At 37.6% G+C, this 25366-nt stretch overlaps 1 protein-coding gene across 1 annotated transcript; it reads left to right on the top strand.

The window, feature by feature from the left end:
* Positions 1–2: 2 nt before the first annotated feature.
* LOC104122428 (protein adenylyltransferase SelO) lies at positions 3–24691 on the top strand (the record flags this gene model as incomplete). The annotated part of the gene is made up of 19 exons (XM_035890144.1): positions 3–51; positions 1320–1438; positions 1683–1811; positions 2568–2632; positions 2736–2792; positions 2892–2990; positions 7434–7501; positions 8209–8296; positions 10178–10247; positions 10883–10955; positions 11720–11803; positions 13844–13973; positions 14633–14677; positions 14765–14846; positions 14937–15029; positions 16196–16275; positions 17156–17199; positions 23259–23338; positions 23665–24691. Coding segments are annotated over 19 exons (1578 nt in total), but the record flags the coding sequence as incomplete, so codon positions are not given.
* Positions 24692–25366: the final 675 nt, after the last annotated feature.

Below are 25366 nucleotides of genomic sequence, written 5' to 3'. Positions count from 1 at the left end.
GGGGGGCGGCTGACCTCTGCGCATGGCCCCTCTCCTCCGGCAGCCTCCGAGGTACAGCCCCCGGTGCCTCGGTACGCCCCGCGCTTGGCACACCCGGCGCCTTGGTTACACCCGGCGCCTTTGCCTTTGTACACCCCTGCTCTGCCCTGGTGCTTTTGCTCGGTGGGTTGTAGCCGCTAGTAAAGCAGTAACTGAGGACCTTATATGCACAGTCAAATACTTACTACTTTTAAAATTAGAACCAGATTGGCCATAAGGAGCGTTTTGGTTTTTTTTTTTTCTTGCATTAGCAATTTATCATAATGGAGAGACGTGCGAGTCCCAATTATGTGTTAATGCAAAATTGATAAGCTGACACCTGATTTGAAGTACACAAAGCAGTATAGCTCTTAGGCATACAGAATTGCCTATTACAATAAAGATCATTTTTATGAGAACATTACAGAAATAATTTCTTCGGGTGATACAATTACTTGCAAGCATTAAGAAATAATAATCAGGATAAATCTTGTGGCAGCTGGCTATAACAGGATTTGTCATTAGGGGTATTGAAAAACCTGGCTAACGGCAAGTCTCCAGAGATGCTAACTTACAATTTTTACAAAACTGTGACTGTGAGGTACTGGGATTTTATCATTAAGATGGGATTGTAAGACTGTTGCAAGCAAAAATCCGTAAAGATGTTAAAACACACAGTCCAATGTTTTAAAACAGTATTTGTCCTCTGTAACCATGGATCAGGGCGCCGAGTAGGTCTGAAGGAAGAATGAAGCACATCTTTTGAGGACATATGTTAGACAGCAAGAACTATGTCTGCTGACGCTGTTTACATTAATCAAAGACTTCAAGCTGGTTTCTTAGGTTACTCGGTGATCACCACTGCGTATGGACCTTATACCACAGCCAGTGGCACACAGTGACTTAATCGGTTGCACTGCATCATTCAGCTGTGGGGGTAGCTGGACTTTCTGTCTCATGCAATATCTTTTAGGGTTGAGTGCAATATAAAATTGCCCCGAGATTGTTCTAGTCACAGGTAATTGAAACCATGCTGAACTATATTTTAGATCTTATAACTAGCATGCCCTACCAGTTTCTTTAACTGCAGAATTCAGTCTTCCTTTTAAAAAATCCCAACCAGAATAAAATCCTGAATTTATCTGGGCTTGTTTTTCATGCAGGCTTAATATGCACTGTGGTAGAGAGTCGGGTTTTAATTGTTTCTGAAGTATTTTGATTGGATTTAAGAGGAAAGTTATTAAGAATAATAGGATTAATTGTGTTTTAAAAAACATTTCTTGTCTGTTTCATGTTTACAGATCCTTTTCCAATTGATGTGATCCAGGAAAATTATGTCCGTAATGTGAAAAACTGCATTTTTTCAATTGCCTATCCTACACCTTTTAAATCTAGAGTTCGTCTTGTAGCTGTTTCAAAGGTTGGCCATTATTTTTTTGTTCCTCTCTAATTAGAGATTGTTAATACATGTACTAAAATATATTTTAATATTCATATGCTATTTATTGTGAAAGCATCTTGTGGATATATGCTTTAAACAAATAGAACATTTAAAACATGCTGTGAGGTGCCTGTTAATAACAAAATCTGTGGAGAAAACATATTGATTACCACTGAAAATTTGATCACATTCAAGTACAATCTGTATTATTTTTTTTCTCCAGGAAGTTCTTGAAAATATTTTGGATCTTGATATATCTGTCAAAGAAACCTCTGGTTTTCTTCAGTTTGTCAGTGGTGGGAAAGTGATACTTGGGTCTGTTCCGTTGGCCCATAGGTATGGGGGTCACCAGGTAACTGCGGCACTCGTTCTTCCAGGTGGGATTATGCAGGTCTTTGCATGTGAATAATGCCTTGCTGATACCTGTAAATATATGAGTACATGACACCTGTAAGTATAGGAACACTAATGAACATTTTGATTGTGGATTTGTTCTTCATAAGGGGCTGCAGATGGAAGAGGACTATAATATTCTTTCACAGTACCATGTCTGCTTTCTCTGCTTCTGTTTATGCCAGAAGCAAATTATCTTTTTTGACTTCTGTCAGCTGCGGAGTCTGCTTAGCACCCCCGCAGCCTCACAGGCTCTGATTCATGATAGGTATTATCAGCTCAGAGGAGTGAAGAAGGACAGAGCCTCGTTGCAATACCATGGCTGCTAAGAGTTAAATTGCATTGAAATGGGTAAGATTATTCATGGAAAAGAATGGTAGAATTTGATTTGTAATTTCCAATTAAAAAAAATTACAAGCTATGGCAGTTTAAAGGCTCATTATACAAAAGAGATAGGGCTGTAGCTGTACATCATAGCTGGAAGGTAGAGAAAAAAAATGGGGATTACTGGCATTATTCTTTTTCTGCGGTTTTCTGGTTCATTATTGGTGTGAGTCTGGAAATACAGCTCTAGGGATCAGTATCTTAATGACTACCTGAGCAAATGTGTCATTATATTGTGTAGATCACAGCGAACCCACATGTAATTTGTACGGTTTCAAGTGTAACTGCTATAAATGACAGAAGAAGATAACCTGATTTTCATCTCTGTCAGTTTGGTAGCTGGGCGGGTCAGCTGGGTGATGGAAGAGCCCACTTGATCGGAGTATATACAAACAGGTGGGACATTTTTTTAAGTGACTGATTCAGCTCTGTATTCTGTTTAGCTGATTCGTGCATAGCCCGAGGTGTACTGTTAGAAATCCTAATGGTATTTTTGCAGGCATGGCGAGAGGTGGGAACTACAGTTAAAAGGGTCAGGAAGGACCCCATACTCCAGGTAAGTGGCAGGTAATCTATGTACACCAAAACTGGATGCTTTCTTTTTGCAGTTTGCTTTGATTTTATGACCTATTCCTTATTTCTCTCTTCTCCATAGGAATGGTGATGGAAGAGCTGTTCTTCGCTCTTCTGTGCGAGAATTTTTGTGCAGTGAGGCCATGCACTATCTGGGAATTCCTACAAGCAGAGCTGCTAGGTATTTTTCTTTTCTTTTTCACAGCATCCTAATTTACAGGTAATTTTGTGACTGAGTCACTTAGCATCAAGAAAGCAGGACAGTTAGTTTCCAAGAGGATAGATCTTTCTTTTCATATGTATGCAATCAGAGCAAAGTAGATCCCTCCAGTTCTGTAGATTTTTGGACAAAACTGTCCAGTAGTAATGAGCTCCAGCAACTAATCCATTCACTTTTGTCTTCGGTATGTTTTAAAGTACTACTTTAAATATTATACTGTGTACTGTCTGTGTCTTGTGGTGAACAGCTGTTGTTCACTTGTAAGACTGTCTGGTTCATTTTGTAAAGAAAGTAAAAAATAGAAGTTAGATTGAGTGATTATATCTGACACTAACTTCCCTCCCCAGCTTTTATGATGCTGCAATCAGGAGTTTCTTCTCTTTAAAAAAAATGAAATTGTTCTCTCCCTTGTTCACCAAAAGACTTGTAAAAAGAGCAGGACTAGATTCCTGCCCTGTAAATAATAATAATACCTTTAGGGTATGTGGATAATTGATGAGTCTATTAATACATTTTATATGGTTAATAAGTGAGTCTTTTATTACACTAAAGTTAAGCATTTGGATTATTTTTTCTAGAATCAGGCCAAATAGGAAAATGTTGAAACTGGCTATTTCTGTATTGTCATAGTCACCTAGCTGCAATTTTTAAGATTGGTAGGAAAAATTGTCAGTCAGATAAATATTGGAGGTAGTACTGAATGTAGGTAATTACTCTCAATTCCTTATTTGTGCAAACACCCCTTGAGCAGAGAGGGAGATTTTGTAAAAAAATAGTTTAAAACTAATTTTGTTTGAACCAAAGGAGACTAATGCATTCACTCATTTGGATGATTTTCTTAGAATTAAGTAAACTGTTTTTTCATATGATCGTGTTTAAAATGTCAAGTTCATTTTGTGTTCCAAGTAGTCTCATGTCTGTACTCTGGCATTTCAGGCTTTAAAGAAAGCAAATGTTCTGCAGAAAAGGCCTGTACTGAGCTGCCACATGGCTAGGTGTCTGTATTTGCAAAGTGTCTGCAAATCTCACTAGCATTAATTCTAACCCATTTGCTCTGTTGAAGTGCAGTGTTTGTAAATGACATTTTTGATGGTTTGTTCAATGACTTCACCTTGAGACCCTTTGCTGTTGGTTGCTGTCGTCTCAACAAATTGTTCAGTGCAAAAACAATATGAAATTACGCCTTAACTGTGCACAAATTCTATTGAGTACACACTGTGCTTTAGTTCTTTGCTGGCAAATTGGTTAAATGCTTACATCTCTTAGCTGCTGTACAAGCTCTCCAGACTGCTTGCAAGACTTAATTTGGAAAAACCCCAGCTGATATCCATATTCTTCCCAATGGGGAGCTGTTGTACTGAGGCTGGTGGGATGCACTTACAGAGGTCTTGTCAAGTCTTGGCAGAAGTGTGGGGAAAAGCCTTGCAGCTTATCCCAGAACACCCAGCAGGTTGGTTTGCTCTATTAATTTTAAGTACTGTGTTCCCAATGGGGTGCTACAGTTTTTGATGGTACTGCAAGATAAAGAACACTTCTTCATATGGTACCATTTTAATCACATACTGGGATTACCAGTGAGCAGTATGATGCATTAGGTCAAAAAAGTGAGCCCATATGCATAGTTTTCAGCATGGTCCTTAGTTGCATAGGGCTTGATGTTCATGCAAGACAGCAAGCAGAGCACTTGGGAGTGTAAAGTCCAGCCCTTAAGCTAGAGCCAGGGGTAGGGAGGGATACAATCCATCTGTCCTTCTGTGAGTGCTGTTCCGGCTTCTCTGGTGTAAGAGCAATTTCAGTGCTCGGTTTCCTGGGGTTGAGTGTACGTCTGGGCTCCTGCTGCCTTCTCTCCAGTAATGGTACTTACCAAATACAGGGACCATTTGAAAACTATTTTTATAATGGGAATGTAGGTATCTCTAAGTGACTACTCAGCTCTCTGGGCAGCTCGTAAGCATTGCATGTCCATTAACTTGTATTAGTAACTAACCAAATGTTGATTGATGCCCCCGTGGGTTTTTGTGTCAGTAATAAGAGAAGTGCTGGTGTTCTGCAGGAATTTTACAGAGAGCCTGCTAAGAGTTACATAGTCAGAAAGAAACAACCCTTCTGACAGAGGTCTGTTCAAAAAGGTAAAACTTAGTAGGGTTATTGTTCTGACTCCTGTCTCCCATGTTCCAATACACACAATATTTTGCCAGTGTCTGGGGTTTATTCCCTGCTTTTAAAAATTTGTTTTTCTTGAAGGATTAAGATTTTATTCTTCCATCTCATTTATGTCAGCACTTTTTGTACTTATGCCTACAGACATACCAATCATATATGATTCCATTGAGTCTTTTTTTGAAAAAATTTCCTAATGTTGCTTGTATCAGTACAGCTCCAGTAACAGGAGCGGCTTGATTTCTGGATACTTTTTCCCTCCTTCTGGAACAATTCACTGCCTGTTCTTTGCAGTTAACCGAGAACATTCAGTTTAGATAGCTGCTAGATACCTTCAGAAATACTAACTGTAGTAATAATTTAGTTTCAAAGCCATGGTTACTGTTGCAAGCAACTGCACTATGTAAGAATTCAGACAAATCATTCCTTTTTCATGATTTTTTTGTACATATTTACGTTTATATGCATACCCCACATTTTTGGTCCAACTAAATTCTTTCTAAAATGTTGATGCTAAAATATGTAAAACCAGAATCTAGTGTACTCCCAAAATATAATACCTGGGAGTTGTTTTAACTCTGTGGCTGTCTTCAGTCACATTTATGAATGGAATATTAGGTTTGTTTCTTGTCCTTTTCTGTGTACCTCCAAGGAAAGTTTAGTTCTGTCTTCTGTGCAGTCTTCAACTACCTAATAGATAGCAAGTATAAGTAGCTGCATTAAATTTCAAATAGCATGCCACCCAACTATTCTGAATCATAGAATCGTAGAACAGTTTGGATTGGAAGGGGCCTTTAGAGGGCATCTAGTCCAACCCCCTGCAATGAGCAGGGACATCTTCCACTAGATCAGGTTGCTCAGAGCCCCGTCCAACCTAACCTCAAATGTTTCCAGGGATGGGGCATCTGCCACCTCTCTGGGCAACCTGTTCCAGTGTTTCACTACCCTCATCATAAAAAATTTCTTCCTTATATCCAGTCTAAATCTACCTTCTTTTAGTTTAAAACCATTACCCTTTGTCTTGTCACAGCAGACCTTGCTAAAAAGATTGTCCTCATCTTTCTTATAAGCCCCCTTTAAGTACTGAAAGGCTGCAATGAGGTCTCCCCAGAGCCTTCTCTTCTCCAGGCTGAACAACCCCAACACACTCAGCCTTTCCTCATAGGAGAGGTGTTCCAGCCCTCAGACCATTTCTTGTGGCCCTCCTCTGGATCTGCTCCCAGAGGTCCATGTCTCTCCTGAATAGAGGAATGTTTTCCAATTATCAACAAGCAAAGATAAAGAAGAATTATACAAAATGAGCTAATTTTCCCTGCTGCCAGACTCTTGAACAAGAAGTCTTATGTGCCTATTGAGGGGACACCACCTCTTTCAGAAGATAGCACCAAGCATTACTTCTGCTGGATTGTCAGTGTAATCCCAGTTGCTTTGGAGAGAAAACTTCCTACATGTTAACCTTAGGGGAATATGATGCCCTTGCATAGATTGTCAGGATTGTTTCTGTTTTACTTTTCCCTGATATAACAGAAAATACAGTGACTTTACATGTTTTATTTTGTAAAATGAATGTAAGTTGTGAAATATTTTAGAGCAAGCAAAGTTGTTCCAAGCACTCAGAAATCTTGGTATTTGGATAAACATGAAAATTTATAGGATGTGCAGAATTTTAAGGCAAAAGAAAGGAAGAGATTGTTTTTAAAAATCCAAGTACAAGTAGCAGTGAAGAAGAAAGGGATATTTATAATGTATCATCATTTTGTATGTTGATACTGTTTGAAGAGTTCCTGATTGCTAAGGGTCCCAGATCTGTGAACAGTTCTGGCTCACATAAAGGGCAGCCTCCATCTGATGCAACAATTTGGTTTCTGATTTCCCTGTCCTTCTAATTTCACTGTTGTCCTCAGGGAAATTGTGACTTATTTAATGTATCATCACACTAATCAGTCACTGAGGTTCCAAATGAATGCAGTACTTTTTTTTGAATGCAACCCTCTCCCCAAGAACAGCGTAAGTAATGGAAACTGGACAGCATTGTATAAATACAAAATAAATGCATCTTGCTAATGAAGCTTGGTAAGCCTTGGCTTACTGTTTGCCTGTGTCATTTGTAAATACAAAGCTATGGCAGCAAAAAGATCTTTCTTTTTATGAAAGACCTAGAGTTATATAAAATATTACTTGATCTTAATTGTAAATTATTTTTCCTGAGACAACTTTTTAATGATCATTTCTTGTTTGCTACAGCTTAGTTGTCAGTGATGATGATGTGTGGAGAGACCAGTTTTACAACGGAAATATTAAGAAAGAAAGAGGTAATGAACATATTTCAAAATAATATGTGCAACACTGTAACTTAATTCTCCATTGTAAAAATTAATTTTAATATGTGATATATGTGTAATAAAAAATACTAAATAGGCTTCATTTCATTTATTAAGATATAAAACCTCTCCTGAGAAAATCAGTCTGAAACGTATCTTAGTTAAAGAAATGAAGCCCTATGAACAGGTCTGCTATGATTGTGGCATATATGTTGTAGGGGTATAATTTTCATTTTCACTTGCCATTACGAAAAATATACTGAAAACTAGGGAAATTTTCCATTGTTCCGATAGCAATACTAGGACAGTGGGAATGCTACTGTGGCTGTGCCGTTGCTACATCATCTACACCTGCTCTGAAAAGGAGTGGGATGGCACAGCATGGGGGAAAATCTATTTATATTGGTTCTTTCTTTGTTGCTAGCATCTCTGGAGTAATTCTGGTATTAATGCAGTACTGGAATTTTACCTGTGTTTGCTGGTATAGCAAATTAAGCTTTATCATTAAAATGCATGTGTAATAAACTGATATTATACATATTCATCTGTTATGCGTTGAGAGTACTTACAAAAATACCAGTTTAACTATGCATATATAAGTTCTGCATCTATAGAAATGACTCATGACAGCTGTTACTGTGGAACAATTTTATTTTGCTGATACTCTGTTTACATTTAAACACATGTCTATCTTTAAGGTGCAGTAGTGCTACGTCTTGCCAAATCATGGTTTCGTATAGGATCCTTAGAAATCTTAGCTCATTCTGGGGAACTGGACTTACAAAGGTTTGAATTTAATCTTCATAATAACTATTAGTTTCTTAACAATCAAATATATATTAGAATGCATATATACGGTTGGAATTTAGACATAAATTATTTAGAAAGGAAGATTGCATGATTTAGAAAGATAACCTGCTATTTTTAGACAAGCATACAAAAATCTTACCTCTTAAAGGTGAAACCCCCTAGATGTTTTGAAAGCTTGGATCTTACAAAATGAGAAAGGTTTTATAGCTGAAATAGTTCTGGTAACTAAGCACTAGGGAGGAGTTGTTTGTTTTGGAAAGATGTGTAAATTTAAAATATAAGCTCCTACATTTCTCATAGTTGTCTATGAAGCTAAATTAACAGAAATAGGATATAAATCACTATCATAAGTATGTTGTATAAAGTATGCTCTCCAGAAACACGCAGAACCAGAGAAGTATACTAGGTAAAGAATTATTGCACGGTTTTAAGCCTCTTAGCAATAATAATTTGTGTGTCAAGCAATCAGCATGACAAATTTTTAGGTCCAATGTAAATATTTAAAAGTTGGTCGTTTCTCCTCAGGAGCAATAGAAATTGTTCTGGGGTGCTTCATGAGCAAGAGCTCAGAGCAGCATTTGTACATTGTAGCAACTGATAATCCAACTTAACTTCCCACATCACTCTACGCTGTCTTTCTTTCCTTTTTTTTTGAAATCTCACAGCAGATTTTAGTTGTAAAACTGATGAAAGAATGAATTACGGAACTGATGTTAAGTTTTGGTTTGGGTTTTTTTGGTTAAAGTATTTGTGACCCATTGGATTTAGAAGCATGTAAAGATCACTTGTACTCATGCAAAATAGATTACTCCTTCCTGCCTGTTTTGGAAGGGGCTTCCAAAAGAGTGGCCAAGAGCAGGCCAAGGCCAGTGTGACTGTCTGTGCTCCCCCTCAGAGAAGGTCTTCCTGAAAGAGGATGTCTGGAGCAACCAGCTAAAACTCAGAGGCAATAGGCTGGACACCCTACTAAAGGTCAGGTTGCTTAGGTACTCTGGTAAAATCATCACAGTTTGAGGAGGGTTCAGTGATTTGTTCCAACAACCTGACTAAAAGGTAAAATCTAGATACTTGTGTGCACAGCTGCACAACCCTTGCCCAGGTCCAACCCTTGCCCAGGTCCAACCCTTGCCCAGGTCCAACCCTTGCCCAGGTTGCCTGCCACACCCGTAGAAGGTGCTTACAGCTTCCTGTGCCAGTGGCCCTGGCTGGTTCTGACCACAAGAGTGTCCTACAGGGAGCTTCTAAATGTACTCAATGCCAGCTGCTCTACTTGAAAGCTTTAGATCTGCAAAGATATGCATCTGACAGGCATTGCGGTTTTTAATGCATGTATCCCAATTTCCTGAGCCTGTCTTGTAGGACTGTGCAGCACTGTTTTGGGAATGGCCAGTTACTATGGCAAGTACCCCTACTTCATAAGAATTCAGCAATAAAATTTTCTTTGTGAGAATCCTGATGTAGAATTATTCCTTGTAATCACATACTTTTTTTTTTTTTGGATATGCAAACTTTTTTTTTTCCTAAAAAAATTATATTGCATATATATATATATATATACACACACATACACTGCATGCAAAACCAGATTCTGGTGTGTTTTGGAAGTTTAACACGTGGGAATAGTTTTAACTCTATGTGGCAGTCTCTAGTCATATTTATGACTGGAACCTTAGGTTTTATCTCTAAGCATTTGGAAGGGCTTAATCCAAGACTCATTAGAATAAATAGATTGAGTTTTCTCGTAACTGTTTGCAGCAAGCTGTGGGTCAGCATTTAGCTGTTTGAAAACAAGAATTTTGAATGATCAGTTCTAAAAGTACCAATTTTGTTTAAAGAATTCTGCCTCTCCTATTACAGAAGGTTGCTAGACTTTATCATCCAGGAACATTTTCCATCAATAGCCATGAATGATTCAAATAGATATCTGGTAAGTCTTTTTTAAAAGTTATTTTTATTTTCCACAAGCATGTGAACAAAATTTATACAAAGCTTTTCAAACTTTTAAGTCTTAAAAGATTTTAAAATTTGAAGTAGGCTTCCAGGTTTTGTCAGTGAAAGTTTGTTAATTCTCTTCAGTAAAAACCTGCTGCTTAAAGTTTTTTTTCTCAAAGTCATATATGAACATTCTTCACCACTTTTCATTATGGAAATGTTTATTGGGAAGCTTTCATTTTCTGTTATTTTTCGTTCTCTTACTGCTCAGATTTTAGGTGAGCAGTGGTCATGAAGTGATGAATTATGCTTCTTCTAGTATAAATGTAGCATATATAGTACATACTGATATATATACTAGTATATATAATGTCTGTGTTTCTTTTTTTGACTTTTAAATTTCTTTTAGGGCATCTGTATGTACTTATTTAACCATAGTCTTTGCTGGATAAGGTTATTATGCAGTCACATCATTTAGAATATGAATGAAAAGTCCCGACAGGCAGAGATACACATTTAAAAATATAATGTATGATATATTTCTAAAGTGAATCAAATGTTTGTGTTCTTTATGGTGCTCCATATTTTTGATTCAAAGGACTTGAAGTTAAAAGATGTATTTGATTTTAGGAATTTTTCTCTACAGTCGTATCAGAGACTGCAAATCTGATTGCATTGTGGATGTCTGTGGGGTTTGCACATGGTAAGCTGCAGTAGATGGCATTGGCTTTACAGGAGTGACTCTTTCTAGTTATATACTTAAAGATGGCTCTTATTTGTGACTTCATTCTTCAGTTCTGATGTCTTCACCTACAGCAGTATCTGTTATGCATTAATATACAAGTTTTTTCATAACAGAGTTAGGAGCACTTTCTGATCTTTCAAAGCATGACTGTACCTGACAAAAGCAAGAATACGGGAGCAAGAATATGGGAGTAAGAATTCTCAGAATTGTTGTAACAGTCTGATGTACAAAGACCATGTATTGATGTCATATATAAGTTTAATTGCTCTGAATCTGTTGCATCTACATAAAAACCTGGCCTTGTATAGTGTATAGGATACAGTGCTGCCCACCCTTGTTTCAGATTTATATTATGAAAAATAAAATAGCATTGTCTTGCTAATCCAGCACCCGGTCAACTTGCAAGGAAGTAGCTAATGACCAATTTGCAAGATGCCGTTTCAATACTGCATAGCACTGAAAGGAAAAGGAAACAGTGCCACCTAGGTATGGAAACCAGATGCAAGATAACGTAGCGAACAGTTTCTAATTTTCAGATGTAAAAATGCATGCCAGGTCAAGAGTAAGAGAGACAAGTTTATTTTCCTGAGTCTGACTTCTGAAAGGTAACTGCTCCAAAGTTATCTCTAGAGTCAGTGGATCTATTTCACAGCAAATTTTCTAAAGACTACAGGGTGCAGGTGGAATTTTAACTTTTTTTTTTCCTCCTTATTTAATTGTAGGTGTGTGCAATACAGATAACTTCAGTTTATTATCCATAACAATAGATTATGGTCCATTTGGATTTATGGACTCCTATGACCCAAGTGAGTGTAGCACCTGTTTTTAAATTTTTTTTTTTACTTAAAATAAATTCTTTATATTAATTTTTGTAGTTTACTATGTGCATGAAAACTCCTGACATTATTAGCGAAAAAATCCCAAGCATGTGTATTGTTTGAAGAGTTTTAGGGAAAAAATTGTAACAGAGGCCAGTTTTATGATACACTATACAAGCTGCATTTCAAGTGCTAAACATCTTGTTAAATAAATATTACTGTTAAACCCATTTTCATGAGAACGTTTCCAGTTGGACTTCATCAGTTGAATAGATGCTACAACAGAAACCTAGAAAACTAAAAATGGCATATTGCTGTAAGCAGCCAAAAGCAAAAGTGGATACAGTAACTTTGCATGCTTTATAGTCACAGCAGCTAATTATATGTTGGAAGAAAACAAATCAAACCTACCCAGTCATGGCAACCTTTCTTTGAAAGTATGAACTGAGTCAGTCTGGGATTGATAGAGGTCTATTATGTACGTAAATGCATATTATTAGATTATTGTTTAGGAGTTGCACGTGAGTAGGCTTCAGAACCAGCAGTGGTTAACTTGCTGTCTGTTTTCATGAGACTACAGCTTCAAATTAAAGAAATCTCATGAGAAAAAAAGTCATATTTTTTGTGTTATATTGAAAAACCAGGGCTTTTCTGGTTTTAGGTCTTTCTCTATACGGTGGGTTGAACCCAGCTGGCAATTAAGGACCCACCAGCCACTCATTCACTCCCAGCTGCTGCGGGTTGGGGGAGAGAATTGGAAGAGCAAAGATGAAAAAAAGCTCATGGGTCAAGATAAAGACAGTTGAATAAGTGAAGGGAAAAAAAAAGGGGCAGGGCCAACCAAGTGATGCAAAGGCAATCACTTGCCACCTCCTACCACCAGCCTGATGCCCAGTCAGTCCTTAAGCAACATCTGCCTTGGAAAAACTACGCCTAGAGCATGCTGTTATATGTATGGAATATCCCTTTGGTCAGTAGGGGTCAGCTGTCGCAGCTGTGTCCCCTCCCAGCCCCTTGCCCACCCCTAGCCTAACTTGCTGGGGTTGCAGAGTGAGAACAGAGAAGGCCTTGATGCTGTGCGAGCACTGCTCAGCAATAGCTAAAACATTGGTGTGTTATCAATGCTGTTTTAGTCACAAGTCTAAAACACAGCACCGTACAGGCTGCTCTGAAGAAAATTAACTCCGTCCCAGCCAGAGCCAGTACACCCTAGAAGCAGATGGAATGCTTTAGAGTTAAAATTCATATTTGAACCCATCACCAGATCTGACAGATGTGTCACAGGTCTCCTCCTTAATGCTCCATTTTTTATTAATGTCCTTTGAGGACTCGGGCAATGCTGTGTGCATTGATCAGTTTGTCTGCATTTGATCTGAGCAAGGGGTTCACATTGCATCCATTCAGAGACTGGTGCTGTAGTAATGCATACATTTTACTTCTGGACTGCTGTAACTTACATAGCAGATATTTATTATCTCCCAAATAATGGATTTGCATATTGGAACACGTTAGCCCTAATTTTTATGTGAATACAGAAAGCTTGCTTGTACAATTGAAACGAATCTTGCTTAGGCAGCCTGTTTATTTAAATACATGTTTATACATGTCACTTTTCCAAAAATACTTATAAATCCTGAATCTGGTTATACAGTTGTTTGCTTAGTCTGTGTGCTAAGTAGTAGTGCTATGTGTAGTAAAAACATTGAATAAGACATTGGTTTTAGTGTAAAAGTGGTCTTTTTCTGTTTGAACATCTGAATTAATTTTTTGTCTTCAGGTAGGAAAATGTCACTCGTGACATGTGGGAACTTGTCTGTGAAGGATGTATTCCTTAGATTTGCAAATAATAGATCTTGAGTTAATTCACTGTGAATAAGTATCCTTGTGATCTGATTTTAAATATTTAGTAACTTTAGGGCTTTTATTAATTTGCTGTGTAAATATAAAAATGAATGCACTTCAATATTTAACATTGATTGTTTATTGTAATTACTCTGTTGTGGAAAAATAATGTTTTGTTTGAAACAGATTTTGTTCCAAACACATCTGATGATGAAAGGAGGTATAGAATAGTAAACCAGGCAAATGCTGGGCTGTTTAATCTGAGCAAGCTGTTACAAGCTCTAAAACCTTTATTGGATCCCAGGCAAAAGCAGCTGTAAGTAATCCTTAAAATATCTTAACGCTTAAAAGAACTAGTGAGATGGGAGACCCTCTAATCACCATATGCATAGGAAAGAAAGGGATTAGCTTGTAAAATCTTTTTTTTTCTAAGTGGAAATTGATTTTGAATTAATTATTGGCCAGAATAAGGTTGGAGGGAGGGGAGGAAGGTTTTCATTGGTCATAAATAATAGCAAAATATGATTGGAAGGCAGTTCTAGATGTTGTGTGGTCCATTCTCCTTTCAGCAAGGACCTTTGCCTCTAGTTTTCTGTTCTAAGTCTGTCTAGCTTGTTCTTTAAGATGCTTCCTTATGAAGACCATACGTCCTCCTTGAAGGAATGAGGTAGTGTTTTAATATCCTATTGTAAAGATTCCTAATATGAGTCTTTTGTGTGGTTTAAGTCATGACTTCTTACTCACTATGAAAAAAAAGAACATTGTATTTTTCTTCTTTGCAGCCACTATTTAAGTATTTGAAGCCTGTTAAAATGTTTCTGCTCAGTCTTTTTCCTGCTACAGATCTCAATTGATTCAGAATATCAATGTTTGTGAGATATCAGACAGAACTTTTAATTGTTTAGAGTACAGTAGGATTGTACCCACAGTAGTATTTTAGTTCCATAGAATTTGACATTTCTTTTGTTCTTGCAGAGCTTCCCAGATTTTGGAAGGGTTTGGTGAGCACTATTACAGACGGTATGCAGTTCCAGAACTCAAACCTTCTAGCCACAATACTATAAATTATATTATGTGACAATTTCCTTACTTTGTTACTATTTTCAGTTTCACAGAACTCTTCAAAACAAAATTGGGTCTTCTTGGGGAGAACGAAGATGATAACTATTTGATTGCTTTCCTCCTAAAAGTGAGTATGCTTTGCTAATTTCATTGACAAACATCTGAAATGATACCCCATACTTTAAAAACACTGATAAAAGTATCTTTATTTCACTAGCTTATGGAAGATACAAAGGCTGATTTTACAATGACATTTCGAGAGCTCAGTGAAATTACTGAAGACCAGTTAAAGGAGCTCCATATTCCTGAGGTATTAATACAAGCACCCAGTTTTAGGAATACTTAATATAAAATGAGTAAATCAAGTTGGACATAACCCTGGTATAATAGAGAATGTCTCAAGCCATGATTGTCTGGGAAATGTGTCACTGTAGCATTAGTAAGGGACAGGGAGACTAATGTATCTGTGTCATGCTACTACCCCATGTTAAGCCTGTGTCTGATATGAAGGATACATAAATGAAGAGTGCTAATGAAAGATATGTTAATGAAGAGTGTTGAAGTCAGATTTTCAGCCTCTGGTACAGGTCCAATATGAGTAGCCATAAATATTCATACAGAGGTGGGAATATGATTTTCTTCACATTTAAGATGGGTCTGCTAGGAAGAACTTTCCTTCCCCTCCCCTCCCCTTCGCTTTTTTTTTTTGTTTTGCCTAAGAATACCTTCTGATAGTATTTTGTAAGACACAAGTGAAGTTGGACAGGGCTCTTAAGGAAAATTTCAACCTCGGATCAGTCAAACTATTCCTAACTTCGGTTTACCAGGTGGCCTAAACCCCTGCTCTCAGGCCCACCAGTTTGTCTCGATATCTAACAATAAGTGAGATCCCATCTCGCCATAAATTCTTGCTAGAATTTCAGCCCATAGTGACCTCTGCCCTTTTCGTGGGCACAAAACTAGTTCTAAATGTAGCTTCAAGCATAAGAATACATTTTGCTATTGTGTCCTGCTCAGCCTGCTGTCCCATCCTGTTGCTGCTAACTCAGCCTAAACTTATTTTTCAGGACCAAATATAACCATAAAAGAGATGAGAGTATTAAAATAAAAGAGATAAACTTCTTACCTGGATATAGTGCAATCTTTAGAAGTGGAAATACAGCAGAAATGTTTGAACTGGAGTGAGATGCTAGGCAAATTATAATTGGATAAAAATGCAGAGGGGAAATTCTGAAAAGAAAGCTTGTAAGTACCTGATCTTGAAAGAAAAATAGGAAGCCTTTTTGCAAGAACCAAAATGATTTTTTCCTTTTTTCTTTAATACAGTGCCTTTTCCACTTGAGGAATATTGTTCACTTTGCCTGGGAAACTTCATTACCTTTCCCCAACTTCTGACTTATTTCTGTTTGTCTTTGGTTTTTGCTTAACAGGAACAAAATTCTGACTACCTGCCATTAACTGTTTCTTTCTGTTCAGGAGTTCTGGGCTCTCCAGGATCTAGGTAAACACGAGTTATTTTCAGAATGGGTTACTATGTACCTCTTGAGATTAAATCGGTAAGTCTGATGCAGTTTCAAGTGTAAAAATAACACCAGATGTGTATTTGCCAGAAGCAGGCAACTTTAATCTGCGATGTTTTTCCATAATCTTTAGTGGGTCTGGTAAACTGGCCCAAACATGGTTTCATATACCTTTTTTTGTCTTTATGGTTCTAGATTGTGCTAGATTCCATAATAATGACTATTGTAGTTCTGTTTTGACACACAGGTACATAAAAATTATATGGGAGGAGTGGTCTGTGTTTTTTGCCCTTTACTGAGGAACCGATCAGGTTTCTTTTGTTAAATCATTTTTCTTAAAATACCAGTCCTACAGATCCAGTCCAAGAATCACAAGCAGGCTTTGCAAATACATAGGAATGAATAGTGTTTCATTACTGGTAATACATACATTTTTTACTATGTAATAGTGTGGCTTCAGGATGATGGGGGGTGAAGTTGAACAGTTGTGAATACACAGACTGTGTTTGGAAACTGCTGGTATTGCACAGACAGGGACATGCTTGTTAGAATTTCCTACCATTTCTTTTGTCTTAAATCAGTAAAGAATGTAACATGGTTTTCTTAGTCATATATGGTATGCATGGCTGCTAGTAGTGAAAAGAAGTACCTATCAGGTACTTGGAAATTTTAGCCAGTAAATATAATTCTTAGGGAAAATACCAATACAAGATACAAAACCTACAAGAAAGTGCGCAGTTTTTTCCAAGTCTAATCATTCTTAGAGATTCACACCTGCTTCCACTCAACACAGAAGCAGAACACTTAATGATTTTAATGAAAGTCAAATAAAATATTTCTAAAAATAACTAAGCATAACCCTCATTAGCTAAAGCACTTTCTTATTTTCTTCTTTTGGTTTGTTTTTCACGTCTAGTAACAAGGGTGATTCAGACACCAAGAGAAGAACAAGAATGACAAGTAAGTAAAACAATGCAAAGGAATCTTGGAGATGTCAACTCTCTATTTACACAGGTTCCTTTACTGTTAGCTACTTTTCCTTTTGAGGAGAACTAAAATGTAATGGTTTTCTGAAGAGGAGAAACTCTCATTACACTGCTGCAAGTCTGGTAATACTATACATTCATTGTGGCTATCTCTGTTTTCACCCACTCTTGTGATTTGAATCTAGCCACGTGTGTATGGCTAGACCTGTGAATATATACGTAGTTCTTACATAAGCTAAATGATCCTTGGCTACAATGAGGCTCACCTCCTCCTTAGGGATCCTCCTTTTCCCCTCCTTTAAAAAGAAAAAAAAATAATCTTAATTTAATTGTCTGCGTTTGTGAAGAATTTGGTCTGGCCCAAACCCCTTCTGTTGTGAATATAATCATAGAATCATAGAATGTTTTGGGTTGGAAGGGACCCCTAGAGGTCATCTAGTCCAGCCCCCCTGCAGGAGCAGGGACACCGCTAACTAGATCAGGTTGCTCAGAGCCCCGTCCAACCTGGCCTTGAACGCTTCCAGGGATGGGGCCTCCACTACCTCTCTGGGCAACCTGTTCCAGTGTTTCACCACCCTCATTGTAAAGAATTTCTTCCTTATACCTAGTCTAAACCTACCCTGGTTTAGTTTAAAACCATTACCCCTTGTCCTGTCACAGCTGGCCCTACTAAAAAGATTTTCCCCATCTTTCCTATAGGCCCCCTTTAGGTATTGAAAGGCCGTAATCAGGTCTCCCCGCAGCTTTCTTTTCTCCAGGCTGAACAACTCCAACTCTCTCAGTCTGTCCTCATAGGAGAGGTGCTCCAGCCCTCGGATCATTTTTGTGGCCCTCCTCTGGACCCGCTCCAACACTTCCATGTAGTTGTAGTCATACCCGTTGACTGAGGCATAAGAGTGTGAGATCATGGAAATGCACTGCAACTATTAGTCCAAGTTGCTCTTCTCTAGATTCTGCTGGTTTGGAATGACAGAGCACATGCCTGTTCATATTTTGAAATCACAAGTGATGAAGACTTCATGAAGAAGGCTTTTCCTGTTGTATCCACAAAGGCTGCTCTGACCTGTGTCACACCATATGTCAATATAGACACTGAAGCGATCCAACTCAGCTGTCTAGCTATGGTCCTATCAATCCTCACTTACCTACTTGCTTATTTTTCTTTCCCTTATTTTTATTTCCCTTTTTATATTTCTTTTTTTCTCTTTAATTTTTTTTTACCCCCTTCTTTACAATTTGGGGGTTCAGGAGATGCCAGGCCTCCAGCTTGTTCCATACTTTGGTGCTCGTGGACTTGATTCAGGCTTTTTTTCCCCTTTTGATTCCCTTTAAGAACTGAAGAATTATTGGCCTGTGGGAACATGGTTGTCTGCATCTTGTCATGTCTCAAGTGGGACTTCACTGTAGTGTCTTGAAATGGTGGATGTGCTCTGGCTGCTCCCCAAGTTGTAATTCTTCATTGCAAAGTAGGGTGCTTCCTGGAAGGGCCCCTAGGATTTGATTTTCTTGTGAGAAATGCCCTTCCTTTTCTGCTGTGTCTGCTTTTCCTGAGTGCAAGCAACATCTTTCCCTTGATCTGTACTTCCTTCCTTTAGCAGTCTGTGAATGTGTCAGTTTGCATTGCTCAGAAGAACATTGTTCTCCAATGATGAACCTTTTGATACCATCAGGAAAGATTCTGGTAGGCATCCTGTACTGTCTCAATGGATTAGGATTTGTCTGAGTGTTCAGATATGTCCAAATCCTTTATACATGCTATAAAGAATTCAGGTTTCTGATAGGCACCCACTTTTTTTTTCTGCACCTGGAGAAAAAAACTCCTTACTTGTGAAAGGACTATCTAGTCATGGAAGCCAAAGGAATGTACTTTGATTCTCCAAGTTATTCTAAATACAGAATGGTAGAGGTACTGCAGTCAGCTGTCTATCACAGCAGAAACAGTGGATATGAAATTCTAAGAATTATTCAGGGAGAGATTTTTTTGGATCTGCTGTAAGCTGTGGTAAATTTGTGAAATTTGCCTATAAAAGATAATGAGCAACTGAAAATCTCTGGCCAAAAGGGTATGAAGGAAATGCAGGATCTGATCAAATTCAGCACAAGAGATATTATAAGCTTCTATGTTATGCTGCTTTGCAGGGTGTTTTATTCTCATTTCTAATGGAAATGTCTGTACTCTTTTGTTAGATATTGATTGGCCTCTTTCTTCAAAAGCTTTAACTGATTTATTAGGAAAATGGCAGGAGATAGCATCGACTTTCAGTAATAAGACAGTAAAACATAGGGCACAATTGCTCATCCCACGGACCTTCAAGTTTTCATCCGCATTTTCTAACCAAGGTTCTATCCATTTTTAAGAACACTTCTTAAAATTTTACATTATTTTTAGAAAGCTGATATGAAAACAGTTACCAAGAAGAAAGGTTTGGTTTATTATTTGTATTTTAGCAGGGTTAAAAAATTTCAGCTCTGGGACTCTGAGGCTCTTAGCTCAACTACTATTTTGAGGTTTCGAGCTCCCCGTTTTCCTCAGCTTAAATTTAATGCTGAAAACTGTCTAAACACACTTATTTTTCTGTGTATTTTGAACCTGCTTTTATAGAAAACCATGACATTCTGAGTTTTTATTCCAAATCAAAAAGGGATCCTAGTTTGAGGATGATCTTCTGCAAACCAGCATCATGTTTTTCCACAGAAACCTCGGAGGATCTTGTAGTACAGGACAGACAAAACAAGGAAAAGGTTTTGCCTCCAGGATCACACTTGTGCTAGTGGTCTCAGCTTTGGGAGCAGTCCAAAATTTGATATGAAAAGATTCATGATTAAGTTAGTGAAGTTTTCTTCTGTATAATCAGTTGTCACTACATTCATGCAGCAGGGCTGCAGTAATTTGTAACAGGTTACTGATGTTAATTTGTTATTGTTTTATTTAAAATTTAATTTTCCTTTTAAAATCAACAAATCTTGTTACATTTTTGCTAGCTGCTCCATATTACAGTGTGACTGAAGTTTCTTGCAGTGGTTTTTTTTTTGTTGTTCTCTTTTACATCTCTACATTTAAATAGATCTCTTAGATGCCCCTTATGGTCTCTTTAAAATTGGGTGGGTTTTGGGTTTTTTTTAAGCATTTGCTTGTAACAGCTGTCCCTTGTGAGTACAACTTGCAGCAGAAATCTGGCTAAACTCAGTCAGCTGTGCATTTTTACCCAGCATTTCATGCTAAAGATAAAACTGTCGTGGCTCTCTAGGTTTTTATATGGGTTGGTAAGTCCCACTAAATTTTGTATGGCTGTCTTTAGTATTGACTGACCTTGAATATATTGCCATTAACACTTCATTATGCATTACCTTTCCCTCCTCATTAGTAAGTGTAGTAAAAGATCTCACTTCTCAAAGTACATTACCTTGAAGCATTTGAAGTTGATAACTTACTATTTTTTTCTCTCTTCATTTAGCTTTTAGTTCTTGGTAGCACTTTATCTTGCACTGCCTAAACTTAGTTCCTTTAGGAGTTGGTCCAAAAGTTTTGATAATTCAAATCCCAATACAGGTCTATAATTGTATTTCTCTACAAATGAAACATGTAAAAAAAAAAAAAAAAATTGTAGACCAGATCGTAAAATGCTCATAAGGGCACAAAATTTCTGCTTTGTCCTTTTCTTATCTGGCTTGTCTTACTCTTTCATAATTATCTTGTCATTTGTGTTAATTACAGATATTTTTAATGCCACTCTGAAACTTGTCAATTTGCAATTGTTAAGAATATATTTCTGGGACAAATATTCTCCTGCTAATATGAGTCATGGTTTTAATGTGAATTATCATTTTTTGTATGAGTCATATGTTAACTTCTCCACCTTTTAAATATTCTTTTTATCTTGTTATCACACTTTATGATTGAAAACCCATTTATTGGATTAAATTAAACACTTGGCCAGAGCAAATTATTTTGCCAAGTGGGAAACCACTATTTTTCTAGCAGTTAGGGCAGGGTGTTGTTTTATGACTATGTAGAGGTTTATCAGGGTTCCAAACAGTTAGTGGTATTTCTTGGCTTTTGTTTAATGTATGTAAGTACCTCCAGAACAGCGGTAATGTGAAAAAGAAGAATGTCTGTTGCTGGGTGGGTTGCACCTCAGTCTTCCTTCTCATGGAAGTCAGCAGAATGTTGTTCTGTTGTTCTACTACCTGGGCAGATTTCGTAAGGGAGGGAGTGGCAGTGCCACCTGAGATGCTTCTGATTTCAGCCCGTGTTCTGGTTTTGTTAGAGGGCTTCACCTCTCCTCTGGCAGGAACGTGAGTGCTCAGAGTTGAGCACTTGGAGCAGAGAGTGATTATTTTTGTCCTTTACTTTTCAAAAAAACCATAAGGACCCTCTGTGTAATGCTGCTGTATGTCAAATCTTGTGGCTTAAAATGGCTGTCTTTCAGTTGATGTATCGTGATACGTAAAATAATCATGCAAGTGCTGTTTCACTGATTACATAGCTTCAGTAAATTCTAGCTTGTTAGCTGGTTAAATGGTGCTTTGTAGAAGCAGTGCTTACTACAGAGAACTCTGTTCACTGCGCTAGGCGCTAATTCTGTATGAAATACGAATAAAGTCCTGCGATTGTCTGGCCACAGAACCTTAGAAGGAGCCAGTCATAGCTTTTCTCAAAGGCATCAATTGTCTTGGGCGTCAGCTAGGATAAACAAGTTATGTTTGCAAGCCAAAGAAGCAGATGCAAGAACAGAATGAACTGGGAAATGGAAATAGATTAAGTTTAATCCTTTTATCCAAAATACTGTTTCTGATCATCCCCCTCCTAATATAATTTATTCGTTGTAAATAAAATAACATTGATTAATAACTGATTGCTAACTGACTGATTAGGGGAACTGAGTAGAGGGAAATTTGGGATGGTGATTTTGATGAATACTCTGTTTTCTCTAATACCCTCTTTCCAATATGCTGTAAGAATATTCATAAGAATATTTTATAAAGCTATATGGATTTTTTTAAAAGAAATACATTATAGAAAATATTTGGTTTGAACTTATGTTCATATAAAACCTACTGGGACATCAATGGAAAGGGAAGGAACAGATGAAGTTTGTGTATGTCCATAAATCACAGACTTTTGGTTTCAAGTCCATGGGTTACTAATTCAGCAGCTTAATTTTCAATGTCCCTGCAATCTCCCTACTGCTAATTAAGAGACGCAATCAGCCTGGAGCATGCCAGAAAAGCAGTGCAGCTGTCATGGGTGTTTCCAAGAAGATACAGCAGACAGTTATGGAAAAAACTGTGGGGACAGAGCACTGGAACAGGCTGCCCAGGGGGGTTGTGGAGTCTCCTTCTCTGGAGATATTCAAAGCCCGCCTGGATGAAGTCCTGTGTAACATGCTCTAGGAGAACCTGCTTTAGCAGGGGGATTGGACTAGATGATCTCCCGAGGTCCCTTCCAACCCTTGTGATTCTGTGACCCACCCCACCCCCCTGGAAACTAAAAGGAATGACAAAGTTGAAAAAGTAGTTTCTAAAAAATATGCCTGAAATCCAACATTAAAGGCTTTTATGGCCAAACGTTTGATACAGAAGAAGGAATATATAAGTACATATACTCTAATGAATATCTCAATAATTCCTTTTTACATTAAATAATAATTTTTATGATCTCCGGGAATGTATTGACAACATTGAAATACACCTTCCAACAATGTAGCAGGAACCTAGGCCATGGTAAACAAATCACATTTGAAAGTCTGCTCGTGTTCATAAGAGGAAATCCTTTGTGTATCAATGTGCTGTTCTATACTACTCTTATTTTTTTTGGCACTTTGGCATTACTGGTTGTGCAAGTTTAAAAAAATCCTTTTAGCACCTCCTAAAAAGAAATAGATCAATTAATTCCTTTCCCTTTTTATGCATTTTTTTCTTGATCTGCAAATTAAACCTTCTTGAAGATTTCAATGACACATTTCAATGACTGTGTTTTGCTTTTGTTGAGTATGTCTGACTAAATTTAACACAATTTACTTTTGGTTTCAGCTGTTAATCCTAGATACATACTTAGGAATTGGATGGCAGAATCAGCAGTGCAAAAAGCTAATTTGAATGATTTCTCAGAGGTAAAATTATTTCTTTCTTGACATGTTTATTAATAATTGGCATAGTTGTTAATGAGAGTTGTATTTACACTTTGAACCTATCTTACACTTTGACCAACATTTTACTATCTAATACCAATTAGAATTAAAAATATTAACAAAACTATTAATAGTATTAATTTTAACATAAATAGTAGTGACTATATGAACAGTAGTACTAATAATAGTAAGCAGCTCATGGAATAGTTTCTGGAGCCAGGAGGGTGCATAATATGAAGTGGCAGAGTCTTTTCTTGTTTGCAGGAAAACATTTGGTCTAAACACTTATCCATTTTAATTGCTTCCAGGTTCATCTCCTGCAGCAGATTTTACAACATCCCTTTCAGAGACAGCAGGCTGCGGAGAAAGCAGGCTACTCCCTGCGCCCCCCAGCTTGGGCCAAGGATCTTAAAGTAAGCTGTTCATCCTGAGAGAGATTTGAACAAGTGAAAAAAACCATCAAGGTCGAAGCTCAGGCCTTCAAGTAGGATTGATGGATCAAGCCACAGGAGCTTCTCTCCCTTACACTTTGTGCACTGGAATCTGCTACTCCGCTAGGCAAGACAAGGTCTTGACCAACTTTATATAAAGTCTAAAGATTAAAGAAACGGATCACTATGTATGGTTGCATCAGCACATTATATTGACACTCTGCCCTTCATATTCAGCTGTGCATTAATTCGAGTCCCAATATTTAAGTTCTGCCAGACTGTCACACTTAACCTCTCAGAATTCATGGCTGATCAGGTGGGTCTCAGTAATTTTTAATGGCTGGTCAATTTAAAATCCATCTAAGCTAGTTTTAACCATACAGTATTCTGATGAATGTTCTCCTTGCTGTTACACACTGTTCAAATATAATTGTATTCTGAAGGCATAAATGTTCTTAGGTCTTTTGCAGAGTTGGAACAGAGGGTCATCTTGCATTTAGACCTTGCCACCTTTTGTCTTTTTGACCTTGTTTTGTCCCATTAAACTGCCAACAAAGATTTAAAGGAAATTCAATTAAATAGCGAGCAAATATGTCTGTCTTGGGAGTGACTTGTCCAAATATAAATTTTCGTGTCTTTGCCGGTGCCAGGTGCCTATCGAGCATGGCCCACTGCTCTTTGAAAGTGTATCTTTTGATAGTAGTAGAAAGATTGTTGGTGCATGGATAGAATGCATTTTCACTGGTTGGATATGGAAAAGGACTTTCTTGGAAGTATCTCACTACGTGTGTAGTCAGGTCAATATACCTTTTGTACCCCACCACCTGATGCTGTAAGGGACTAACAAAAATCTTGCAAGGGAATTATTTAAAATTCAACTGAAGCTGCTACATAGAAGTCCTCTGAGTAACAGAGAGACTGGTCTTTGAGTCCTGGATCTTGTTATTTATCCTTATTTGATGCTCCAATTCCATACCACAGAACTTAGCATATAATTAAGCCAAAATTAACACATAAGCAATCATGTCCAATGTTATGCTAGAAACTATACAGCAATAATCACTTATTTGGGGGCTTTGTTACTTCTTGACATTACCTTGTCTCTTCCCAAATCCCAAATGGGTTGTTTTAGAATCTCCAAATTTCTTGAGTGCCACTTGAGTCTGCAATAGAGGCTATTAAGTGGTATAATTAGCATTTCATGAATCTATTTCTAGAAATAAAATTAGTGTGGGGAAAAAAATTATATTATTAGAAATCTTGCAGTGACTAAAAAATATTTGAATGCCTTTACTTCTTAACCTTAATCAACACAATTATTCAGGATGGTTTCCCCTCAGATACACAGCTCGCCAAATAGAAATACAGTTGTTCAGATGTAAATATTGGTATCATAATGTGAGGAACACTATAGATATCTAAATACAGTTTTCTGAAAGTCTGGTCTGCAGTTCAAGCAACTTACACAAGTTCTGCCTGGGTTAACATTCCTTGTGCAGGTAGTAAGTAATCAAACATGGGGATTAGTGGTTTTGCTGGCGACACCTCCAGGTAGGGGGAGCGGGCTGCCAGGGGGGTC

The sequence above is a fragment of the Egretta garzetta genome, unplaced genomic scaffold (genome assembly GCF_000687185.1).
Source record: "Egretta garzetta isolate BGI_Z169 unplaced genomic scaffold, ASM68718v1 scaffold142, whole genome shotgun sequence".
NCBI lineage: Eukaryota > Metazoa > Chordata > Aves > Pelecaniformes > Ardeidae > Egretta > Egretta garzetta.
This window is presented reverse-complemented; position numbering and strand designations above follow the sequence as displayed.